Genomic DNA, 20,457 nt, shown 5'->3' on the forward strand with positions numbered 1-20,457 from the left:
AGCGCAGGCCGGGCTGTGTGAGAGGATTATCGCGGGTTTGCTGAGCTGCAGGAAGCCCCGGCAGGCTGGGGGAGCGCAGTTCCTGCCTGGACCCCGCTCGATTCCTCTGCGGGGGTTTCAGCAGCAGGGAGGGAGTGTCCTCACAGGGCAAGCGGCTTTCACAGGTATCCAGAAACGCACAAAGGCCTCAGATCCGGCTTCAGCAGGCAAATGCACCGGCCATGACATAAACATGAGCTCAGCAGGCTCTGCATGCGCTCACGCAGGGTGGGGACACTGCCTGTGCTCCCCTGACGAGCTCACACGGGGAATTGGGGAGGGTTTTGCTGTGTGTGTGCAGTCGGGGCAGTCACGACTGCTCCTGCCCCCTGCCAGCCTCCCCAGGGTGTCAGAGCCCAGGGAAGGCACGGTTCACCCTGTGGCTCTGTGTATTCCCCTCCATTCCCTCTTGCAGCGCCACCAGCCCCAGCTCCGGCGGGTTCCCCTCCTGTCCCGCACCGATGCTGACCCTGGTGACCGCAGCACGAGTGACCCAGCGCGGTCTGACCCCCTCCCGCAGCCCTGGGGATGTCCCGCAGCCCTGGGGATGTCCCGCTCCGCTCTCATGCCCCTCCTTTCCCTGTCAACGGGTTTCAATAATAACCGCTCTATTGCACAATGCCGGAAACGGCGCCGCAGCCCGGGCCGCTGTCTGGCCGGGGCTGCCCTGGAGGGGCTCGGCCGGGCACGGAGGGGGCTCTGCTGCCGGCCCAGGGTGCCCTGCAGACCCCCGCCACTCCCGGGGTCTCTCTGAGCAGCCGGACCCCTCACTGCAGTGCTCAGCTCTAAAGCAGCAGCCGCTGAACTCCCTGGCTGCCACCAGACCTCCCGTGGCTCTGTCGGAGCTGCAGCCCGCGGTGTCTGACCCCAAGTGCCAGGGTGGCAGCCAGCCCTGGGTGCCCAGAGCCGTTCCTGTGCCCAGCCAGGTAACAGGAGGATGGTGTGCTCGGGCACTGTGTGAGACTGTGGTCTCGCAGCCTTGGGGCAAGGCCAGGGCCTCCTGAGGCACTGAGGGCACATCGGGGATTTGCCACAGGCGAAATGGGCACCGGGTCTGGCAAATGCCCTGAGACCTCTCCGGAGCAGAGAGGGGATCTCCAGTGCGGTGCTGCCGAATCCCACGTGTGCCTCACTGCCGTGTCCTGGGGGACAGCAGGAGACAAACAGACCCCACTGAGGCGCCGGCTGCTCCGGTGCTGCCCCGGGGATGTGCCGGTGCTGCCCCGGGGATGTGCCGGTGCTGCTCCGGGGATGTGCCGGTGCTGCTCCGGGGATGTGCCGGTGCTGCCCGGGGATGTGCCGGTGTTCCCCGGGGATGTGCCGGTGCTGCTCCGGGGATGTGCCGGCCCCAGAGCCCCGGGCTGGTGCGGGAACGACCCTTGGGCTGCGGTGTAGGACAGGAGGGAGGCAGGTTCGGAGCCGTGCTGGGATGCACCAGAGCCCCGCCCGAGGCTCCGGTGGGAGGTCCCCGCCCCGGTCCCGGCGGGGCCCCGGTGCTGCGGACGCGTCCTCCGTAGGGAGGCAGCAGAACTCCGCCGATGGCAGCGCGGCGGCGGCGGCGGCGGCGGCGGGAGCGCTGCGAGCCGCTGGGAGGTGCTGGGAGGCTCGAAGCATCGCTGCTCCTCTGCTGCTCTGCCTTGGGCCGCCCCGCATCTCCCCTCCCGTCCCCTGAGCCCCTCATTCCCGTGTTTGGGATGTTTCTGCCCCCGGAATCCGAAACATGACTGGAACAGGAGAGCTGGACACAAGATCCTGTGGCGGGTCAGCACCCAACATCCTTCCTCTCATAAAATCCTTCCCCCCATCTGCCCGAGGATGCTGGAGCCATGAGGACACCCGAGCCATGGGGACACCTGGTGCTGTGCCCCGTGAGACAAGGGGCAGAGGAGCAGCTCAGGGACAGCACCCACGCTGAGCCCCACGCAGGGAGCAGAGCTGGGGGCAGCCAGGCAGGGGCACCCACAGCTCCCCACCCCAGGCCTGTCAGGACCGTGTCCCTCTGATCTGCACGGCTGTGAAACATCCCCGGGCTGACCCATCCTTGTCCATCCCTGAGCAGCTTCTCTGTGGGATGTGGGTCAGTGGGGGAACATCGGCCTTGGGCTGCAGGGGATGGGCCGAGAACACAGGAGCTGAACCCCACATCTTTCTGCTGTGAGGTTAAGAGGTGACCGGTGGCAAGGCCCCGTGGGGAAGGTCCCCAATAGCCACAGAAACAAGGGCACAGCAGATGCTGGTGGCTGGAGACCCCTCAGGGGACAGTGCTCAGGGGGCTGTGTGGGCACAGGGCCAGGTGGGGCAGCTCAGGAGGACAAACCCTCCCCGATGGCTGCACAGGGCTGACGGCCCCTGCCCCAGCTCCGCCGGGCACAGCAGAGGAGGACCCGGCGTTTCCTCCGGCACGGGGAGCTGACAGACAGTTTGGGGGGCTACAAATCAGAATTGAAAAGCCGGGGCTGGACAGGCTGTCTGGGAACTCGTAACCTGAGCCCCAGGAAAGGAGGACTCAGGAAAGCGCTTTCAGCAATCATATTCATCATCTTCAGCTCGGGCTCATTAGGCTCCGGAGCCCAGCCCCGCCACCGCCAACGCCTCCCGCACGCAGATAGAGCCGCCGGCTCAGACAAATAAATGCTTCCAGCTTCCCGGTGGATGCGGCAGGTCAGGGAGCATCTGATGCCAATTACCCGCGGTGTAGGGTTCCCGGGCAGCCCCTGTGCCCCGGCCCTCCCGCCCGGCCCTGCCCGGCACCGGCACCGCCACCTCCCCTCCCGTGCGGGGCGGCCCCAGGGGTCACCCCCGCTCCAGCGCCAGCAGCGATGGGGACACCGAGGGGACAGCTCCAGCCTTGTGCCCCAGGGGGAGAACGGCCCCGTGCCCACGGGCCTTGGGCTCCTCCATCCCGGATCGGGGCCGGCACAGGGACTGATCACCCCAGCGCTTCAGGGGACGGCCGAAGGCCACCTCAGCATGTGGCTGTCGCCACCAGCTGTCACTGCTGCCACTCCCTCTCAGGCTGTCCCCACACACACAGGGACCCTCCTCCCCGTTCCTGGCAGGGCCCCGGCTGGTACAGCAGGTTTGGAGCCGTCCTGGTGAGCGGCTGGCAGAGCCCCGAGCACTGGGCAGCCCTCACCGAGCAGGGGAAGCGTGCTGGGGCTGTGCATGGCCATGTGGGTGCCCTGACCCCTCTGTGCCTGCTGGGTGTGGGTCCCACGGCATCCCTGGGGCAGCTCACCCCACCTCAGGCCCCGAGCCGAGGACAGCTGTGGGACTCTTGTCAGATTCACGTCCAGAATCACAATGGGGCATGGAAACCTCCGGACGGGGCTGGGGAGGGTCCAGGTGCCCATCCCGAGGGGCGATGGCAGCCAGCCCGGCCACGCAGCCTGGCCAGGCTCGGTGGGGAATCGGGCACAGGTGGCTCCTGGGGACGGCTGCACAAGGGTTCCCACATCCGCAGGCTCAGGCCGGCCTGGATGTCATTAATTGCCCAAAGGTCGGTGTCCCCGGGCCCGGGGCCACGTGTCGGAGGGGCTGCGGGCAGGAACCTGACACGGCCGGGAGTCACTCGGGATCAACGCTGGGGGTCAGGAAATTACAATGGACACGAACCTAAACACGCCGCACGTCCCCCCAGGTAATCAGGGGCCGGGCCCGATTCCAGCTGACAGCTTAAATGCCCCAATTCCTCAGCCGCTGCGGCTCGAGGGGGTCCCGTGTGCCGTGGGCTTCTCCCAAACGGGCTCGGAGCGGGAGGTTTGTCTGGAATTGGAGGCGTGCTGCATTCCCCTGAAAGTAGCCAGGTCCCGCTGGAGGGGGGCTGCGGGAAGGCAGCAATTTCCCTTATGGAATTATTTACCTGATTAGAGAGTTTATTTTATCAAAATTGCTTCAGAATGGGGCTGCTCAGTGTGTCCAGCACAGGGAGCTCCCCGGTGGGGCTGGCGGCCTGGAGACAGGTAATTTGTGTGGTTAATGGGACTAATCCACCAGGCAATTACACCAATAGATTTCACGGCTGCAAAGTGCTCTGTTCCCATTAATTAAAAATCTGTTAAGAAGATTAGCACGTAAAGGTATCAAAAGAAACCCACGAGTTTCTTTCCCCACAGGCCCCCCGAAGGCGAGTGTGGGAGTGCTGGATTGCTCACATTAGCACAAAAATGATTCTTTTAAAGGTAAGGGCTTCACATCCAAAGTGACTGCTGACAGTTTACCCCGACTTCTCTACCAAGAGGTCCTTTATTTTTAATTACAGTTTTTTTAAAATTAGGCCTGATTGTTCGCGTGGAGCGTTAGCTTCAATATATTTGGAACGCGTGGTTCCCCTGTGTGTGGCAGCACAGGGTGAGGAGGGCAGGCCCTGGCCCAGCCCCGCTCCCCGTGTGCCCCCAGCGCTGGGCACTGCCCAGGAGGGCTCCGAGGGGTCTGAACTCAGCATCCCACTGAGATGGGATACCAGGGCAGCACCGCCATTGGCACCACCACAGGGAGCCCCAAACCCAGCTCTGCAGAGGCTTCTCTGTGGCAGGAGAGCTGTGCCACCCCACGGACACCCCACGGACACCCCACGGACACCCCACTCCCAGCCCGGCTCTGCTCAGCCCCTCTCACCACTCCTGCTCTTTGTCCACAGCCAGACACGAGCAAAACAAAAGCAAATTCCCCAGCAGCTGAAGGTGCCATTTTTATGGCTGGGCTGAACGAGGAAGTATTTTTTGATCTGTTAAAAATCCTGAATATTATCTGACAGTTTATCTTGTTTCTCGAATCCGTGTCTTTGCAGCAACGCCAGCTCATTTACATGTGTATTGCGCCTGCCTCCACGGGTGCTGAGGTCAATTGAAACTCAAGAAAAGAGGAGAAATTTATGCAAAACTGTTGATTGCATTTGTATGTAATGAAATCATCCAATATTCATCTGACTATAGACTCTAATCTGAAAGGAGAAGTGAAGGACATAAGAGTCACTGGAAAGCAATAATGAGCTTCTGTAGTGATTAAAAAAGCACTTGAGCTTTCTGAAAATCCAGCCAGAAATCGTGTCTAATCAACACGGAATATAGGAGGCAGAGATTACATTGATACATTTTGCAAAGCTCACTGTTGAAAATGCATGCTCGCTGTAAACTCTGACATGCCATCCAGGCTGTGGATACAGATCCGGGCGGCACAATCAGCGCCCGCCCGTCCCTGGCACAAAGCAATCTCCGTGTCTCTGCTCCGTGACTCACAAGGAGCGCAATCACTTCTATTTTCAAGAGCAATGTTGTTTTTTAACTATGTCGAGAGCTTCCAGCTTCCTTGGAGTTTTTCCTTGCCTATGCCTCAGTTGCTCCTGTCCCTGTGGCCGCGGGGCTGGGCCAGGAGCTCAGGCCTGTCCTGGTGTGCCAGCCTGGAGCACTGGGACATCCTGGTGGAGCTGAGTGGCTTTGGGCAGCCTGGGATGGGCACAGGTCTGTCCTGAGCAGGGATGGGCACAGGGATGGGCACAGGTCTGTCCTGAGCAGGGATGGGCACGGGGATGGGCACAGGGATGGGCACAGGTATGTTCCCAGCAGGGATTGGCACAGGTCTGTCCTGAGCGGGGATGGGCACAGGGATGGGCACAGGTCTGTCCTGAGCAGGGATGGGCACGGGGATGTTCCCAGCAGGGATGGGCACAGGGATGGACACAGGGATGGGCACAGGGATGGGCACAGGTCTGTCCTGAGCGGGGATGGGCACAGGGATGGACACAGGTCTGTCCTGAGCAGGGATGGGCACGGGGATGGGCACAGGGATGGGCACAGGTATGTTCCCAGCAGGGATTGGCACAGGGATGGGCACAGGTCTGTCCTGAGCGGGGATGGGCACAGGGATGGGCACAGGTCTGTCCTGAGCGGGGATGGGCACAGGGATGGACACAGGGATGGACACAGGGATGGACACAGGTCTGTCCTGAGCGGGGATGGGCACAGGGATGGACACAGGGATGGGCACAGGTCTGTCCTGAGCAGGGATGGGCACAGGGATGTTGGGGCTGTGACCCCCAGGGGACCCCCACCCCTCCATGCCACAGCAGTGGGACCCTGGCAGTGCCCCAGGCTGCAGGTGCTGTTGCAGAGGGGTCCCTGCCAGGGCAGCAGGCTGTGGGCAGCCCAGGGGGTGCAGCCTTGGCCCTCCCTCACCCTCTGCCCTGCCAAGGCCAAACCATTTGGGGCTGATGTGGCCTCACTGACACCGACCCACATCGGAGCGGCCCAGCTGCGTCCTGGCCCGTGTCCCTTCCCCTCCTGGGTTCTTTGGCACAGCTGGAGCTCCTTTCCCACCCGCCAACAGCATCAGCTGCAGCTTCTTATCAGCTCTGGGTGCAATCCAGGCTGGAACCGAGTGAGAGGCTCCTGCTGGTGCCAGGGGAGGAGTGTTTGGAGCAGGCAGACCTCGTGCTGCAGCTCCTGATGTGGAGCAGCAGGTGATTTGGGCTGCAAAGGGAAAGTGGGAGCTCTCCAGGGCCACCCTGTGAGCCAGCCAGTGGTGAGTGCCCATCCTCTCTTTCCGGGGGTTCTGTGTGCCTGGGAGGTGCTGGGGCTCTGGGTTATTCTGTGCTTGTCCCGCAGGGAGCAGGATGGGGCACAGCTCCCCAGGTTCCTGTCCTGTCTGCCCTGCTTTGGTGGCACCAGGGCTGAGAGCAGTTTCTGAGGGCTCTGTGGCTGCCCCTGGCTGATGCAGGGCACAGGGGTGGGCGGGGGACGCAGGTAAATGGGCTCCCAACCATGCAGGCAGCTCTGTCCCAGCCCAGCACCAGGGCAGTTTTACCACAGGTTCTATTCCTTGTGTAATGATAAATATTTGGGAAATTCCCACGTGCACGGCCTGCTGTAGCTCCACTGCCACCACCCAAGGGCTTGGAGAAAGGGCAGAGGCTGCAGGAGCCTCCAGCAGCAGCAGCAGCTCCTCTCCACCTGCCCTGGCTCTGTGCAGCTCCCAGCCCAGCACTGCTGCTGTTCCTGGGCAGGTATCAGGGAAACCCTTCCAGCCCAGGCTGCTCTGGGGATGCTGAGGCTGCAACAATGGCAAAAAAAAAAAAAAGCCCAGTTGATAAATGTCAGAAGAAATCCAGCAATGGCTGAAAGCAATTTCCCGAGCACTGGAACCGCCCTGGGCTCGCCATCTTCCTTTATTCATTTATCATGGTAAGGGCTTTGGCCAAAATACACAAAGCAGAGAAATTGTTGACATGTGGGGCCCTAGCAGAGCAAATCCTTCATCCTCCTCCCCCTCCCTGTGGCACACAAACTAACTTTTGGGGAGTTGTTTATTTAAGGAGTGCAGAGCACTTGGTGCTCTTTGAACCCAAATGCCTTGGGAGTAGGGCTGGGGCTGCCACCTCCTTCCCGGGGCTGCCACCACCTTCCTGCTCTGCCACCTCCTTCCCGGGGCTGCCCTCGGGAGGTACCTGCTCCCAGTGAGGAGCTGAGCTGGGCCATGGGCTCAGGACTTGCTCTGCTGCACCTCCTCCAAGCCCTCAGCTCTGCTGCCAGAGGCTCTCAGGCGGTTTGTAGGTGGCTGGGGAGGCAGATGCTGCTTTTGGGAAGTTCCTGTGTTGGCTTTAGGTCCTCTCAGTGCTGGCTGAAGCAGCTGTGCTGGCAGCACTGGTTTCAGGTCTCTCCCCACAGAGCCCCTGCCCACCCTGGTGCCCTGGCACGGGGCAAATGCCTGCTTTGGAACACGTGAGCCAAGGGAACACACCAACCAGGACCTGGCTGTGGTGAGGCTGCTGCTCCACACCCCATTTTGACTTTATTTCAAGCAGAAATAGGTGCTGAGGTTTGCAGCAGGACAGACAGGTTCCTCTCGGGGTGGCCCAGGGGCTGAAGGTGTGGGGCAAAGAGGGGGCACAAAGTGAGCAGGGCAGTCCTCCCTGTGCCTCCAGCATCTCCAGTCCTCCTCCCTGGTGTTTTAATTTTGATCTCAGTTCATCCAATTCTGTTCCCACCTGGATAAAGGCAGCAAGGAGAGCTCCCCCCTCCCTCCAGCACACCCCAAGGCAGCAGCCAGGGCACAGAGCTGCCCCTGCCCACCCCTGAGGCTGCTGGCCCCAGGCTGGGGCAGCCCATTCCTGCTCCAGGGCAGCTGGGATGATGTTTGTGATGTTTTTGACAATGGGGATGGTGTTTATCCAAGCAGCTCCTTGGTCTTTGCTGCCAGCAGCTTGTCCATCTCTGCAGCAGCCTCATCTGCCATTTGCTGGATCTGTGGCAAGACAGCACAAACCAGAGCTCTGTGTGAGGAGAGGGCACAGCTCAAAGGGAAAGCAGTGACCAAACCCCCTTTGGAACAGAGCTCAGGTGCCTCAGGTGCCTGGTGATGGCTGGAGCCCTGCCCAGGGCCAGCTCCCCTGGAAACAAGGGATGGACATGGCCAGTGGGCAGAGGGGATGGAAGCAGGCAGGGAAAGCCTGGAGCACACGGTGGGCTGTGCACTGCTTCCAGGGGATGAAGATCTGCTTGTCCCCAAGGCTGACAATGGCCTGTGCTCATAATGGAAGATGTGGGTACAAGAAAGGAATTCCACAGGAGATGTTCCCTCCACCAGTGCACAACACATCTGTGAGTGAGCTCTGGGACAGAGGCTTCCTGCAGGATTTGGTTACAATGGCATGGCCATTTTTCCTGCTTGCACAAACCCTCTGTATATCCATGTTTATTTTTGTGAGCACACACAGAACTGTCCCAGAGCATTTGCAATGTATCTAACTTTAGCTGTTAATAAACAAACAGCTAAGGAGTAATGGCCTGCCTTCAGAGGCATCAATTCAGCAGAACACTTAGGCTTGTGCCTGAGTTTATGCCCAAGTAATTGACTTTAGTGACATCTGCTCTTAGGGAATTAGGCATGTGCTTAAGTATTTTCCTGAACTGGAGCCAAAAGCTCAGAACAGAGATAATCTTGCAAGCCTTTTCATTAATAACAACTGGAGCAATGCTCATTAACACATTTGCAGTGGCCAGGCATGGCATGAGCGGTGGTACAGCCATGGTCGTGGATTGTTTCACTCCCAAAATTCTGCTGGTTTGTGCAACAATCCCTTCTAGTACAAAAGCTTTTGGGGAATTCTTTTTCTGTGTCAGCTTACAACGGCTCATATCCTAAATCTGGCTTTGAGATTGAAGCCCCAAATCTCACAAAGAAAAAGCAGATACAAATGTCACTGCCAGCTCCAGAAATTCAGCCCAGGGCTGTCCATTGCCCCACTGGGTTCTCAGTGCTGAGGATTTGTCAGCAGAGCTGGGACAAAGCACTGAGCTGTGGGACACCAAAACATGGCGGAAGGAAAGGAAAATTACCTGCTTTTCTAGCAGCCAGATGGTATCTTCTGACACTTTGTTCTTGGACTTCTTTACTTGGGTGATGCTTTTGCCTCTCACCTTTCTCAGGGCCTCTTTGGACTTGTTGGTGGCCTGCTTGGCCAGCTTGGCCAGGCTCTCCCTGTGCTCCCTCGTGACCCTGGGGGAGAGAGGAAAGGAAAAGCAGTGTCATGTGCAGCACAGCCAGATGTATTTTCTGTGAAGGACTCTGGGAAAACGAGTGATCCTCCCCAACTGGGGCTGCCCTGCTCAGGGACACACAAGAGCTGCTGGTTTAGATGGAGCTGGCTCTGTGTGCAGGCACAGTCTCAGGGCAGAGGGACTGAACAGCTCAGGACACGTTTTTATTATGCTTGGGTTCACCTGGGGAAATCTGCCAGCTCTGCACAGCATTCCAAGGAAGCAGTCTTGAACCTACAATGGAAAATTTCCAGCTCAGCTCTGAGCTGGGGATCTTGGACTCAATCTTGCTTTATAGCTCTTGCTGCAGTGCCTGAAAGTCATCTTGAAATGCTCAGACTTTCCTTACTTCCTGCTGCCAAAGCATGTGTGGGAAAGAGGAAAAATCCAGCTCCAGGCTTGAAAGATCAAGTGAAAAGTGTCATCCTAAAAAGCACAAAACTGCAAAGCCAGGAAGAAATGTCTGCTCCAGAACCTGGGATTTGCCTCCCTGCAGCTGAAGAGCCTGAATTATGTACCTGGAAGTTAATGAGCTTATCTTTCACCTAATCTGATTCCAGCTCACCATGAGCAGGATTTCCCACCAAGATGATGTGAACACCTGGGGTGACAAGAGGATGCTGCTGGACATGGTAAGCCACAGGTAACTCAGACCAGGGTGAACCCTTGATGTGGGGCCAGTTACTGCTGTGGTGTCACGGAAAATGCTCAACTTTCTATCCCAAACTAAAACCTGGTGATGAGGGGCTCTGGGATAAAAGGCTCAGGAATGGCTGATGTGTCCTCTGAGCTCAGGTCATGCTCCAGCACCTACAGCTAACCACTGTTAATTGCCAGTGCTTAACATTAATATTTTAATTATTTTCATAGCTCTTGGAGTTTCCAGACTGCCTGGAGAAGGAAAAACCCCGGTGCACTCCCTGAGACTCTCTAGCAGGAGAATGCGTGGGGGTGATACTGCAAAATAAACATTTCACAGGAGTATTTAGAATTGGCTGCAGCAGCCTGGGTCACCAAAACCCTGGGGCCAGGACTCTGCACAGAGAGCTCAGGAAACGTGGGGTGAGGGTGCCTGGGCTGTGCCCCTCAGTGGCTGTGGGCCATGGGGGGCTCTGGGGGCACGGCTGGACCCTCAGCCCATCCCCACAGCCAGGCCTCTGGCAGCCATCCCCATCTCCCAGCGCCAGAGGGAAGAGGTTTCCCAGAAGCAGTTGGAATTTACAGGAATTCAGGATGGCCAGGAAAGCTGGCAGAGCCAGAGAGCCAACCCAGCCCTGGCACCCAGGGCACCCCAGGCTGTGGAGGGGCTGGCCAGGGAATGTCACATGGAATCCCAGAATATCCTGAGCTGGAAGAGCCCAACTCCTGGCCCTCAAAATCCCAGCCAGTGCCTGAGAGTGTTGTCCAAATGCTCCTGGAGCTCTGGCAGCCCTGGGGCTGTGCCCATTCCCTGGGGAGCCTGGGCAGGGCTCCACTGCCTCTGGGGGAAGAACCTTCCCCTGAGCTCCAGCCTAACCCACCACGTGTGGCTGGAGGATTCTGGTCAGCCTGGCCCCAGTGCCTGACCAGGAGGGAGCAGGGATCTCTCCCTGGGGTTCCAGCACTGATTCCTCCGGGATTCTCACACCCAGCCTCCCAGGCAGAGCCCTGGCACACCCAGAACCCCCAATGGAGCTCACGGGCACAGCTCTGCCTCAGGGCACCTCCTCAGGCAGCTTTTTGGGGTCAGTGGGGAGTGAATCCTGGCTGCTGAGCCTGCAGGAGGGAGCTGGGCTCTCTCCATGCCCCGCTGGGCTCTCTCCATGCCCCGCTGGGCTCTCTCCATGCCCTGCTGGGTGGAGGGAGCAGCTCAGAGGGGCTGCTCAGGGTGGGAGCCCAGCCTGGCTGTGCCCAGGGTATCGCTGGCCTGCCCGGGGCTGCCGAGCCTTGAAGGAAATGTTTTTGTTTATGCAGCACTGCCAGATTTCCTCTGCTTCTTGGCACGGGGTCACAGCTTTCATGCCTCCCTGTCTGTCTTTATTAACACCAATTTCTTTTTATCACCGCGCAGCGCCGGGGAGTTTCTCAGCGGGTTTTATGTTCCAGCCAGACTGTGTGTAAATTCTCAGCAATGCTACCAATAATGCCAGAAACAGAGACTTTTCCAAGCAGATGCTGTTTCTGGTTAAGGAATCCATCAACACGAGCCAGGCCCCAGGTTTCTAAGGACAGTTGTTTTAATCCTGCCCCGAGATCTGGGACTTTTAAGCTGTTCTTAGGTATGTTTGCTTTTCTGTCTAGTAACCATCGTCCCTACCCCCTCCCAAAGCCAAAACCAAGTGTGAAGTGAACTTGGGGAAAGGGGGTCAGATGGGGAATGAGGACAAGCTCCCAAGGAGCAGCAGGGTCAGTCCCTGCCATCCCCAGGGACAGCCTTGTCCCGCTGGCCCAGGGCAGAGCCTGCTGAGTGACATCTCAGGGGGTCACATCTCCTTTTCTGAGGAACATCTTTCCTTCTGCCTCCCCCAGCACTGCAGGCCCCACCCCGGAGAGTGGCAGAGCAGACCCTGAGAGGACAACCCAGCTCAACACAGGACATTGCTCTGGGTAAGAGTGATTCCTGCACCTCCAACACCAGGAATTTCCTGTGAAGGAGAGGGATCAGTTAAAGGAAAGCGGGCTAAGCTAAACACTCTGCATTCATAATTGCAGATAAACACAGGCTGCAACATTTCTTGCTCAATAAAACGCAGGCAAGAGGCTCCTGATGATGAGCAGGAGCAGCTCACAACAGCTTTGGGGTGTTTTCAAGTGAAATGTTTTGGTCCTTTCTCCCCATAGTAGGTATCTGCTTATTTCTTAAAGGGCAAAGGGAAAAAAAAGGCTCACAATGAGTCATTAAACTTTCAAATGAGTCATCTGGCTTTCAGTAAAGCATGTGTAAAAATATTACTGATTTACAAACAATATCCAGTGTAACACAATGGGTCCAAAAAAGATGAATCTAAAAATGAGGCAACACCATAAAAGACACAAGGTCAGGTCAAATTCGGCCAAGAGATCAACCAATACAAATGTTCCCATGGATGGTTTTCTTTACTTTTTTTCCTTTTTTTTTTTTGTAATTTTTATTTTTAAACCCTCAGAGGCTGCTTTTTATACAAATAAATATTGCCTATGCAGTGCTAGCCACACAAACAGGAGAATGCCTTGGGGAGCAGAGGGATCCTGGCAGGCAGCACAAGTAAACACCAACCACACGAGTGTATTCTTTCTGTTCAAACTGCATTGCAAAAACTAAACTGATAGAATAAATACTGAAAACAAAACTCCATTTTTTAATGCTCTGTTGAAATGTTCTGGAGCACAGCTGGACCTGCACAAAGCAAAATATGGCACATGTGTGTCCAGCTGACAGGTCAGGCTGAGGAGTGGTTATAACAACAGGTAAGGACAATTTGGATTTGGTTTCATTTTTGTTGTGCCTCCCTTCATGAAAGAACCAAAGCCTGCAGAACCAATATTAATATTGTCTCTTCATTTCTGATTTGTTGCTTATTTTGCACACCTGACGTAATTCTGCAATTTCACTCCATCTGTCTGTCATACATTCTTTCATGAACTGCTGGAAATAATGCAAAACTTTAAAAATTTGTTAAAAGTAAACGAGGGATAGAATCATCTTTGCCCTGCCTTTTTCACTAGGGGGTTTAAAAGGCTGGAACTGTTTGTGTTTTAGGTGAGTGGCTGAAACTCCCACAGCCCCAGGCATGGGACTGGAGTGCCAGGGAGCAGATCTGGGGCACAGAATCCTGAACTCAGGAGTGCCCAGCAGCCAGGGAGGGACCAGGAGCTGCAGCCCTGGCTCAGGAGGGGAACACAGGAGCTTCCCTGGGAAGAGGAGCCTTGTCTTCTCTCTGCAGCACCACACAAGATAGTGACAGACCTACACATTTGTTTAAAAACACAGGATTTTGTTAAAGCTGGGCATTTGCAGTTTTGGAGTTTCCTCCCCTGCAATTCGTATTCAAGGATGACCCAAGTGCCCATTAACAATCAAAGCACCGTGCAGCAGCCCGGGAGCCTCAGCAATTACAAAGATAATGGTGCCCTCCTCCTCCTCTGCCTCCTCTCCTGAGGAATGGGGGAAGGGCAGGGAGCACAGGCAAGGAAAATCAGCAAATAGAATGATAATGTCACTGCCTCTCACCCACAGCCACGGAAAGCTGCAATTAGACTTCTCTGATCAAAATGCTGGGTAAAATTCCACAGAATGTTTAGAGGAGATTTACAGCACACCAAATACCTGCCTCATCTTTACCAAGAAGCCACCTGCTTGTGCAAGGGGTTTGTGCACGCCCTGTGTGGGAGCTGTTTGTCTTCAGCACGGTGGGAAACCATGCCCAGCCACACCCGCCCAGGGTGCTCAGGTGCTCCACAAGGTCTGAGCACCCACAGGAGCTGATGAATTTCCCTTGTGCCAGGCTCTGTGTGTGTCAGCGACTGGAGCTGCTGGGAGATTCCTCATTTCATCTGAGAGCAGCCCCATCCCCAGGCAGGGCCAGGATCACTTCTGAGCCAAACTGAAGCATGGATGCAGCAGCACCTCCTGCCTTGTCCAAGGTCTGTGTTGGATGAGGGAAATGATGCTCAGCCCTTGCCTGAGTAACCTGTTTTTCCAGCCCCATACTTAATTTTCAATACAGCCACCAGTTACACACTGTGTATTACACAAAAGAGTGAGCAGATTTTTTGCCAAAGCTATACATTTCCTTCTCACTTTCATCAGTTCCTTTTAGTGCTCTCTGCAGCAAGGTGCTACTCTCCCCTAACATCACTGGTTCAGTGCTGGTGTAATTGCAGGAATTTAGAGCAGGGCAGCACAGAATCAGCCCCTGAATTTGGGCAATACAGTTTCAAAAGCTTTTGGCTCTCTCTTTCAAAGTGCTGCAGCCAGCCAGGACCAAGCTTCCTCTGCAGAGGGAAGATGAAAAATAAGACCCATCATCAGATGCCAAGATGTGGTGACAGAGCTCAGACACTCCCAAGAGGTTTCACAAGACCCTTCCAAGGGCTCGGATGTTTTCCTGAACCCAAACTACAGCTCTCTGGAAAGCAGCTGCATGGGGATACACAGCAATCGTGCATGCTTGGCCTCTGAAGGGCACTCCCTGCATGATGCAGAGCTGGGGCATGGACACTCACTTGGGAACTGGCACCCGGATCACCGTCCCGTCCACCTCGGGGTTCAGGTTCATGCCACTCTCCCTTATGGCCTTTGCAGCTGCAGCTGTGCTCTGTGGAACAGATCAAAAGGTAAAGGGAATTAGGAAATAATCATTCCCATATGCCAGAACTCTGTCAATAGCTGGCAATCCATCTCCATGGAACATGGAAACATTTACTTGCGTTACCAGTGGGATCAGGAAGTGCCATTGGTGCAGAGAGCTTTGATCAGAGCCAGTGGGAGCTGCGGCCGCTCGTGCTGGGGTAGGGGGCACAGGAGGAGAGGGGAAGGGAGGCAGCAACAAAAGAAAACTGCTTTGCTTCTTTGAAACTGTTTTCATGGTTTGAGGCAACGCAGAGTGAAACCGCAATAAATTCCCAAGGCAGGGCCCGACTGTGGCAAAGGAGATGAAAGATTCTGAGCATTTGAACATTCCAGCTGAATGTTTCCCCCTGGAAATCACCCGGTGCCAGTTCTGAAACCCTAACGAACTTAACCACTTCAGCACCACAAGCTGACCACAGGACACCTCCCAAAACTCCCCCTGCTGTGTTGGGATGGGGGTGGCAGCTTTGCCTGGTGACTGCAAGGTGATTTCAAGGCGTCACCCCCATCACAAGGTGAGTGCACCCCTCAGAGTGCCAGGCTTTGGGGTTAAAGCAGAGTTTGGCCAAGAACACCCACAGGGCTCTGCCAGGTCACTTCATTCTTGACTCTGACAAGCCCCAGGAGTTTTTTTCCTGTGGCTCTCGTTTCCTACCAGGCATGATGCTATTTCTGATATTCTTTGCCATCATTAACTTCAGCTCCAGGCTGCTGCAGTATTTATGTAGCTCAGACTGTATTTATAAAGCTCAGCTTTTGCCAACTGAGGCACAAACTAAAGCTCTGCAGATTTGCTCAGGTCCCTCATGTGTGACCTCACTGAATGAGATGAATGCTCTGCTGGTGTTCTGCAGGACACAACCGCTGTCCCCTGAAACTACGAGGGCAGAGAAAATGCAACCAGAATGATCTCAGCACGTTAGGAATGTCAGTGTGTTATTCCATGGACAGTGCCTGGTCTGCAGGAAAGAAATAGTAAAAGCTGTGTTGTTTAATATAGATATTGGAGGAGATAGAAGAAGAGGAAAGTAATGAGAGAAGGGAAAATATTGCAATATTGCCTCCTCTTGTAGCCTGTGAAAAAAATAACTGTATTTAAAAACCCAGTGTTGTTTGGTTTTATAACTCCTGGGAAGACAGACTTTGGCTCTGCAAGTCCTCTTCTATGATTATTTCTCCGACTTTTCAGGCAATTTTATTTTCTTCTTAGTGTCATGAACTACTGACTATATGCTGTAAATAATGACATCAAGTGATCACGTCTCTAATGGTTTTAGTCCAATCTATCACAAAACAGGTGTGGGTATAAAGCAACTGTGGTGAGAGAAATGTTCAATCGTCCTTTAGCACAGAAAGCAAATGCAGGTAATGCTATATAGAGGATATTTAATTTCTCCAATGCCCATTTCTCAGCCTGAGCTCCTGCCTGGATATGGGATAAGCCATGGAGGGACTTCCCTGGCCCTCTCAGGACCTCACTGATGAGAGGCCTCCATTCTTCAGGGCCTTTATACACACGGGATACACTCTAAGAAACACTCAGCATCAAGTGCCTTGCACTGACCTCCTCTGAGACTTTGCTGACTTAATTAATTGGGGAAAGCCGTTGCAAAATAAATAGAGATAAGGCCTGGCACAGCTCCAGCCCTGGAGCAGGATGAATTGTTAACCTTGAGCTCACTCCTGCTGCCCTGTGCCCGGCACTGGGACCTGCTGCAGGCACCCCCAGGGTGGGCTGAGCTCAGCTGAGCTGGGATTTGGATTTGCTGCCTCATTCAGGGGCAGGCCTAAGGCTCCTGCAGAAAATTAAAGAACTTGTCTCTCACAGAAGATAAACCAGAGCCCCTGATTTGGGCTCTGACCTGCGGGTGCTGCCAAGGGAGGAGCTGGCCAAGCTCAGCAGTGCCCAGGTCGAGCTCTGTGACAGCACTGAGCATGAGCCAGCTCAGTCCCACCAGGGAAGCTGTTCAGAAGGTCACAGGCACCATCACAGCTTCTCTCAAGAACTCTCAGGGCTATCAGCAGCCCTGGTAATACATAAACAAGTTTCAGAGGTGTCTGATGAAGTCCCCAGCACAAATTCCAATGACACTTCCGGTTCTGTGCATGGCCATGTCCTGACAAGGAACTGAGATGAATACAAGGGCGCTGACAGAGCATTGCAGCCATGAGTGCAGCTCAGGTGAGTGTGTGTGCTCACACTTCTCAGAAATGCATGGGAAATGGGCAGGGCACAGTGAATCCAGCAATCTGGTCCATGGTGCTTTGTGCTGTTTTGCAGATCCAGCTGAGGGAAAATGCCTGCAAAGCAAACCCCTGGAACTGTGGCACTGCTTGGACACAGCCCTGGGAGCAAGCCCAGCACTCAGTAACTGTGCTGTGAGCCTGTGTGCTGCAGGTGAGCTGCTCTGGGGGCCACGTGGGGCTGGGGAGCTGCTGTCAGCAGCAAATGCCATTTCTGCTCAGTGTCAGCCCCGGTGACACAGCCCAGCCCCAGCCCTGCCGCCTCTGACTGATCCTGTCTAAATGCTCCTTTCCCCAGCACCAACCTGTTTGTTCCTGTGGCAATTACCTCCCCTGCCAACGTGTCCTCACCTCTGGGAAGCTGGTCATGTTCACTGTCAGGAGCTGGGGGGACTTCTGTGAGATCTGCCCCAGCTGGTTCAGCGGAAACTTCCCGTCCTTTGTCACCACAGTTATGTGATCCAGGGCCCCTCAAAAGAACCAAACACAGGGAGCCTCAGTGGGACAGAACACTGTGCAGGGATGCTGGGCAAAAACGCGTCCACATTGTCCCACTTCCCTTCTGCCATGCAAAATGCAGAGGTTACAAAGGAAAAAATGGTGTTTATTCAGCCCTCAGGTGCTGTTTGTGTTCAGGCATCCCCTGTTTATTCACAAGGTAAATAATTCAAAGCTGCTCTAAAGCACAAAAACGTGAAAACAAAACTCTTGTTTGTTTTTGCTACTAGAATAGGAAAACTAAGCAGGATTGTTAAGAATTAAAGGGAAATGGTTATTTTTTAAATTCTTACAACTTAAAGAAAATAAAAATGTTGCTATAAAAATCAAGACAACTATTGTTTTTAACTTAGCAGCACTATCTAAAACCCCTCTATTTTCTTCCAGGCCCCCAGAGGGGTGTTGTACACTGCCCAATTTAAAGTATTCCATTTCTCCCTGAGCTGCTCTTAATCTGCTCTCTATTTTCTGCTGCAAAATGTTAAGAGCCCAAAAGGCACATGGGACAGGAGGTACTTTATCAGTGCAATTAAAAAAAATACCTATGGTTAAAATAAATAGTTAAGAGACTGAGCTAGGCTTCCCAGCTCCATTAAAGACAGAAGTGCCCCTGCCAGAGCTGGGGTGGGGAATGATTCAAATCTGGTCATTGTTTAATGTTAAATTTTATCCCTGAAACTTGATACACTTACAAATGCTCCGAGTGTTATAGTAACTGCAGCTTAGGCAAACATTCACATTTCTTCCTAAAACACAGAATTTATGAAGGAGGCTCCTACAGGTTACTACGCACAAAGATGCACAGCAGAAAAAAAGGTTTGTATATGCCAGACACCAGCCCAATGGCAATTTCCAAAAGGATCATTTAATGGCAATTGGGTTTTTCCTGCCCTACTGCACCATTAGCTGACAACCTGCTTCTTCATCACATCTGCAAACAGTTCACTTAGACACTTTTGACATCTCCCACTTAAAAAAGCTATTTCCAGGAAGCTATTAACAAAAATGGATCCTTCCTGGTCAAGCTCAGGGTGAAGAAAGCCTCTAGCTGGGATGTCAGGGCTGTAGGAATTGGGTAACTCCAGGAAGAGAAAATTGATTTTGAAAAAATCTGAGCTGTCCATTACTGGGATTTGTATCCTTATTTACAGGCTACAGAGCATCACACAAGGAAGTTACCAACCTGGTGAGGTTCTAACACTGAGATTTCTGCTGAAATCTTCTTTCAGAGCTTCTATGACTGCCTGCATATCTTCACTGGTCTCCTCCAAATTGATAATATCCTCAACTAGGGCAGCACTGATATTCACTTTGGCTTGACTCTGCCCTTTGCCTTTAGCTGCAGATTACACAAAAGATTAGTTTCTATTTCTGACAAGTTAGTTAGAAAGCAGAAAGAAGACATTAAAGTGAGATTTAGAATCAAGTCTAAGATAAACTGAAGTAAAACAAAAGTAACTGTATTTTTAATGAGTAAACAGCTCACCATTTGAGCACAACAGCCAAAATCAATAAATATATTAAAAATGCTTATAAGTGTTGAAAGAGAGGGTGTAAAACCGTGAGAAAAGCTGCGGTTTTTACCTTTTTTGGTAGCCAGCTGCCTGCTGAGCAGCAAGTGCTGGGCACAGCGGCTGCAGCCCCCCGGGAGCAGGAGCGGGAGCGGGGCCGGGCAGCCCCCGGGAGAGCGGGGCAGCCCCCGGGGCACGGGCGGGGCGCAGCGGAGCAGCAGCGGCGGGAGCGGGCGGAGGCAGCGCAGAGCCAGAGCCATGGCTGGGAGCGCTGTGTGCCCACCTGGAGGGGAGAGACAGGAGAGAGGGGCTGAACCCAATGGAGCCATGGCTGGGAGCGCTGTGTGCCCACCTGGAGGGGAGAGAGAGGGGGCTGAACCCAACCTGGGCCATGGCCCGGAGCTCCTGCGTGCCCACCTGGAGGGGAGAGAGGCGGGAGGACAGCTCGGGGGGGCTGAACCCAACGGAGCCAGGGCTCAGGGGCGGCTGCTGGGGCGAGCGCAGCTCCGTGATACGGGCAGAGCTCTGGGGATCAGCCGAGCCCACCGGGCAAACGCAGCGGGAAGGGCTCGGTGGGTGCCAGCGGTGTCAGCACGGCCTCTGCACACCTGTCCGGCCCCTGCACATCTGCCCAGCTGTGCCCGTGACACAAACCCACGGCTGCCGAGCAGGAGCATGCCCCGGTACCGGCTGCGCGCACACCAGCGGGGCTGAGGCTTCTGCCTCAGAGCTCTGCCAGCCCCATATTCACAGGGTTCGCTCCACCGGGCCGCTCGGGGCTCCGGGCAGTGTCAGCAGCCGCGGAGCTGCGGTAACACACGCGGAACTCGGGCCCCGCGGAACCGGCGGCGGGGAGCGGGGCGCTGCCGCTGGCGGCCACCGGGGAGAGCGGCGCTCCCTGCGCCGGGGACACCCGGTCCCGGTCCCGGTCCCGCGCAGGTGCGCACAGGCCCCGCCCCTCTGCCCCACCCATCCAGGCCCCGCCCCACCATGCCCCGCCCATCCCGACCCCGCCCTGGCTCTGGCCCCGCCCACAGTACTGCCGCTGGTCAGGACGGCCCGGCCCGCTCGCCCCGGTGCCCCGTGGAAAGCCGCGCCGAGGGGCGGGGATCGGCGCCGGTGATCGGGAACCGGGGCCCGGGACCGGAGCCCGGGGGCGGCCAAGGGGAGGGGAAGGGAGGCGGGGGAGGGCGGGCGCCATCGCCTCGCTCACCGTAGCGCGGCCCTGCGGCGCCCGATAGCGTCATCGGCCGCGCCGCAGCGTGACGTCACCGAGAGGCGCCAAGGGCGGGGCGAGGCCTGCGCGGGGACGGAGCGGCCG

At 55.5% G+C, this 20,457-nt stretch overlaps 1 protein-coding gene and 1 long non-coding RNA gene across 6 annotated transcripts; one reads left to right on the forward strand and one right to left on the reverse strand.

The window, feature by feature from the left end:
- Positions 1–7,788: 7,788 nt before the first annotated feature.
- MRRF (mitochondrial ribosome recycling factor) lies at positions 7,789–20,454 on the reverse strand. Of its 5 annotated transcripts, none has more exons than XM_064727384.1 (7): positions 20,350–20,454; positions 19,210–19,419; positions 18,809–18,964; positions 17,479–17,597; positions 14,757–14,848; positions 9,372–9,531; positions 7,789–8,277 (listed from the first exon to the last, which is right to left on the reverse strand). In XM_064727384.1, exons 1-7 carry the CDS (start codon positions 20,381–20,383, stop codon positions 8,200–8,202), a joined length of 849 nt encoding a protein of 282 aa, XP_064583454.1. In that variant the 5' UTR covers positions 20,384–20,454; the 3' UTR covers positions 7,789–8,199. The 5 variants fall into 5 exon arrangements, with proteins under 5 accessions (XP_064583454.1, XP_064583458.1, XP_064583457.1 ...); XM_064727388.1 differs by lacking the exon at positions 20,350–20,454 and adding an exon at positions 20,177–20,314; XM_064727387.1 differs by lacking the exon at positions 20,350–20,454 and adding an exon at positions 20,172–20,280.
- LOC135454847 (uncharacterized) lies at positions 9,490–13,408 on the forward strand. The gene is made up of 4 exons (XR_010442208.1): positions 9,490–10,204; positions 11,623–11,830; positions 12,081–12,158; positions 13,291–13,408. It is a non-coding gene; the product is annotated as an uncharacterized LOC135454847 (long non-coding RNA).
- Positions 20,455–20,457: the final 3 nt, after the last annotated feature.

The sequence above is a fragment of the Zonotrichia leucophrys genome, chromosome 17 (assembly GCF_028769735.1).
Source record: "Zonotrichia leucophrys gambelii isolate GWCS_2022_RI chromosome 17, RI_Zleu_2.0, whole genome shotgun sequence".
In the NCBI taxonomy this organism is placed as follows: domain Eukaryota; kingdom Metazoa; phylum Chordata; class Aves; order Passeriformes; family Passerellidae; genus Zonotrichia; species Zonotrichia leucophrys.